This window comes from Orcinus orca, chromosome 13 (genome assembly GCF_937001465.1).
Source record: "Orcinus orca chromosome 13, mOrcOrc1.1, whole genome shotgun sequence".
Lineage (NCBI taxonomy): Eukaryota > Metazoa > Chordata > Mammalia > Artiodactyla > Delphinidae > Orcinus > Orcinus orca.
The window spans coordinates 40,066,232-40,070,081 of NC_064571.1; the positions used below are offsets into that span (position 1 = coordinate 40,066,232).

Here is a 3,850-nt window from a genome sequence, read left to right on the forward strand (position 1 = left end):
CAATTTAGTTTTTGTTTGTTTGTTTGTTTGTTTTGCAGTACGTGGGCCTCTCACTGTTGTGGCCTCTCTCGCTGCGGAGCACAGGCTCCGGACGCGCAGGCTCAGCGGCCATGGCTCACGGGTCCAGCCGCTCCGCGGCATGTGGGATCCTCCCGGACCGGGGCACGAACCCATGTCCCCTGCATCGGCAGGCGGACTCTCAACCACTGTGCCACCAGGGAAGCCCTAATTTAGTATCTTTTTAAATGACTAATTTTTATTTTTTTATTTTATTTTATTTTTTTTTCCGTTAAGTTGTAGGAATTTATTTTAAATAACCTACAGTTGATTAAAAGGGAATTCATGATAAAAATAGAAGATACTTGAGGAAAGATGTGGGAAATGGACTCTGCACACACGCTAAACTAACAATGCCTCTAAAACTAATGATTATAGCAAAAAATGTCTTCACATTAAAATTCTGCTTTTTATGTGGTTTTTTTTCCATTTTTTACACAATTACAAAAGAAAAAATAAAAGCCCTAAAATCTTGATTATTTATTTTTCCTTTTTTGGACCAAATACTCATTTTCCTCTAAATTTTTGACCTGTGGAACTTTTTATACAATAAAATCTTTCAAGTGAAAGACTGGGGTTTAAAATGAAAAAGATGGGTATCTGAAAGGGCACAGAGAATGTTCAGAACAAAGGATGATGGGAAAATGGTTTCAGTCACTGATTATTTCATTATCCTTAGACTCGCTCACCCCTTCTCATCCCTCCCCAGCCCCAATCTACACGATCTTTAAGATCAAGAAAAAGGTTTAAATATTTTAAAATAATTAAAAAGAAATAAAAATTCACATTTAAAAAGGAACACTCAAGTCAGGAAATATTTTCCCATCATGCTTTTCTGTGAACAGGTGTCTGAACCAAAACACTGCCGATGTCACGACTGCTTCAAGTTTAATGAAAACTGATTCCCATGACAATAGATAGTGACAACTCTAACAGGTGCGCTGGGTTTTTGTTCTACTTAATTTTAAATTCCTGAAATGGGGGAGACGGGAGTTTAGGAACTCATTTCTATTAAAATATAGAAGTTATTGCAAAACCCTAACTGTAAAAACACACCAATATAATCGGACTTCATATACAGTAGCTAAGAGAATCCAAATGTTTCAGTGAAACAGTGAATTTGTCTGGCAGAACTCTGACAAATTCCCATCCACTTGACCCCTTGAAAATAAAAACAAAATTCAAAACAAATCATACAGCTAGAATTTTGATATCTGAAATATTTTTAAATAAGTTGTCCATAGGACAACTGGCTCAGCTCTCCCTTATAATATTTCCAGGTTTATCTTTTCTCAAAGATGTTGCTTTGTTAAGACTTGCTGCCCCTTTCCCTCAGGTGCGAGGGCAATCGAGGCTCACAGTTTATCCATCTGCCCCAAACCACACTGTTCCTTTTCACAGAACTGTTTCCTGCCCCTCAAGACAGGCTAGAACTCGTAGTCCTCGTCAGCCATGTCGATGGCCCAGGCAAACTTCTCCCGCTGGGTTTTGTTGTAAATTTTCTCAATTGGGACCCCCCACTTCTTGCACCAAGCCACGCTGATCCTTGGGTCCAGATAATTGAGTTTGGAGGTTCCCAAAGCAATTTGTTTATTCTCCTCTCGGTCTGTGGCTTGTACTTCAAGCTTCATCAACTGCTCCTCCAGTCTCTGCACAGCCTTCTTCTTTGACTCTACCACCTTCTTGGTTTTTGCATCCTTAAGGACCTTGGCATCAGCCTTAGCACTTTTCAGGTCTCTCCGGGCATCTGCTAGCTGTTCCTTCTTGGCATCAATCTTAGATTGCAAGTTCATCATGGACTTCTCAAAAGTTTTTGGTGGTGCCCTCTGATGGTTACAAAGAATTGCAACGGCTCGGTTGGCACGGTTATAAGATAGTATCTTTGCTGGGATGTTCTCATCAGGAGCTGTGAGTTCCTTTAGCTGCTGCTGTAGCGTGATGGAGGCGTTGTATGTACGGAACACCTTCGCTGTCAAGCCCTCCATGAGATCCTGAAGATGTTTATTTAGAATACCAGTATTGAGTCTATCAAAAAGATCATCCTCAGGCTGTTTGTTCTCCATAAATAGTTGTAAGTTCTTAAAAACTCGTTTCTCAACGGGGACTTTGTTATAGTATCTGATTGAGTCCTTTCCCAGGAAGTCAAACTCTACCACGTATTCCTGACCATCCAACTCTGGGTGCAGATTGATGTGCTCCACACGAAGTGAGCAGCAACCCACAGTGTCCGCTGTTTCTCCTTCCTCCTTCTCATTGCCTGCTCGTAGAGCAAGCTTGTCGATGAAGTACAGAGCTACAGCTCTCTGCCGGACTTTCATCTCTTTGGACTTCCAGTCTTCCCGGTACTGGTTCCGGATCTTGTCCACACACTTCCTCAGCCGCCGAGCAGTCTCATATTTCTGCCAGTCTTTCTCACCCTTGATTCGTGAGCTAGGATTCAGCATGATGTATTTAATAGAACCTTGGATGTTCTCTGTCCAGGAGACTAGCCAAGTAACCTTGTTATCATGTCGGACCTCTTTCCACTTATGACCTGGAGGAGGAGAAGGAACCTTGGCATCTTTGCTACAGTTGATGATTATATCCTCAGGCATGATCCGTCTCTTCAGCATGCCCATCTTGGGGTGGTTGCCACGGCCACGGAAAAGCCCAGGAGGTTCTATCTTGAAGTTGGCAATCCTCTCTCTGTGGTTATCCATAATACAGAAGCCATATTCTTTCAGTAATTTTTCATTCTCCTCTTTGATTTTCAGTTTCTCTTCCTTGCTCATCTGCTTCCGAGCTTCTGTCTGGGCTTTGAAATACTGGCTCATCTGGGTAAAATCACATTTGGTGAGGTTGGTGATAACATTCTTCTCTTCATTGGTCATTTCCTTTCTCCAGTCTTTAAAGAAATTTTTCCTAAATATTTCCTTAGTAGTATATTCATGGTCGAGCATTTTTGCAAAGAACGTAGCTACTTCTTCTGCTTTGGGGCTCAGCTTCATGACTTTACCATCATAGTAAAACTTGACATTCTCTGGAAGAGGTTCATATGGTGGAGCAAATACGGGACCTTTATGTTCTAGGAATTTCCACTTGATGCCTTCAGGATAGCGCTCTTCTTCCCACCATTTCCACTTTTGTTCCTCTTCTTTCTTCGGCTTCTTTTTCTTACTATCTGGCTCAGGAACTTTTTTATCTTTATCTTTATCCTTATTCTTGGGTTTTTTCAATTTACCATCCTCTTCTTCCTCTAGTTTTCGTTTCTTCTCTTTCTTGGTATCTTCTGTTTTAATTTTCTTAGGTTTATAATCAGCATCATCCTCGTCTCGAGGTCTCTTTAATGGCTTTATATCCTCTCTAGGAGGAGCAAAATAGCCATCATCTTCAGGTTCATCTTTAATCAATGGTGGACTAGAAAAGCCATTTTCCTTCTCCTTTTTTATTTTTACATCCCCAGAGGCTCTAATCTTTTCCTCCTTTCGTTTTTATTACATGACATATAACAGTGTTAATTTAAGGTGTACACCATGTTGATTTGTTACATTTGTATATTTTAATATGATTGCCATTCTAGTGATAGTACCTTTATCATATCACACAATTTTCTGTGGTTGGAATAATTAAGATCTGGTCTTTTAGCAAGATGCTTATAATACAATATCATTGTCTTTGTTCACTATACTGTGCATTAGATCTCCAGGACTTATTTACTACTAGTTGCAAGTTTGTACCCTTAAACAAATCTCTCCTGTTCCTCAACCTCCCAGGCCCTGATAACCACCATCTCTGTTTTTATGAGGTTGATTTT

The 3,850-nt window shown here is 40.4% G+C and overlaps 1 protein-coding gene across 1 annotated transcript; it reads right to left on the reverse strand.

Moving 5' to 3' along the window:
• Window positions 1-289: 289 nt before the first annotated feature.
• On the reverse strand, window positions 290-3,529 carry LOC101276463 (DNA topoisomerase 1-like). Its single transcript, XM_033407294.2, has one exon. It carries the CDS (start codon window positions 3,042-3,044, stop codon window positions 1,485-1,487), a length of 1,560 nt encoding a protein of 519 aa, XP_033263185.2. The 5' UTR covers window positions 3,045-3,529; the 3' UTR covers window positions 290-1,484.
• Window positions 3,530-3,850: the final 321 nt, after the last annotated feature.

Bases quoted from the DNA above. Each gene is read 5' to 3' on its own strand.
- LOC101276463 (XM_033407294.2), bottom strand. From the start codon at position 3,044: ATGAAGCTGAGCCCCAAAGCAGAAGAAGTAGCTACGTTCTTTGCAAAA.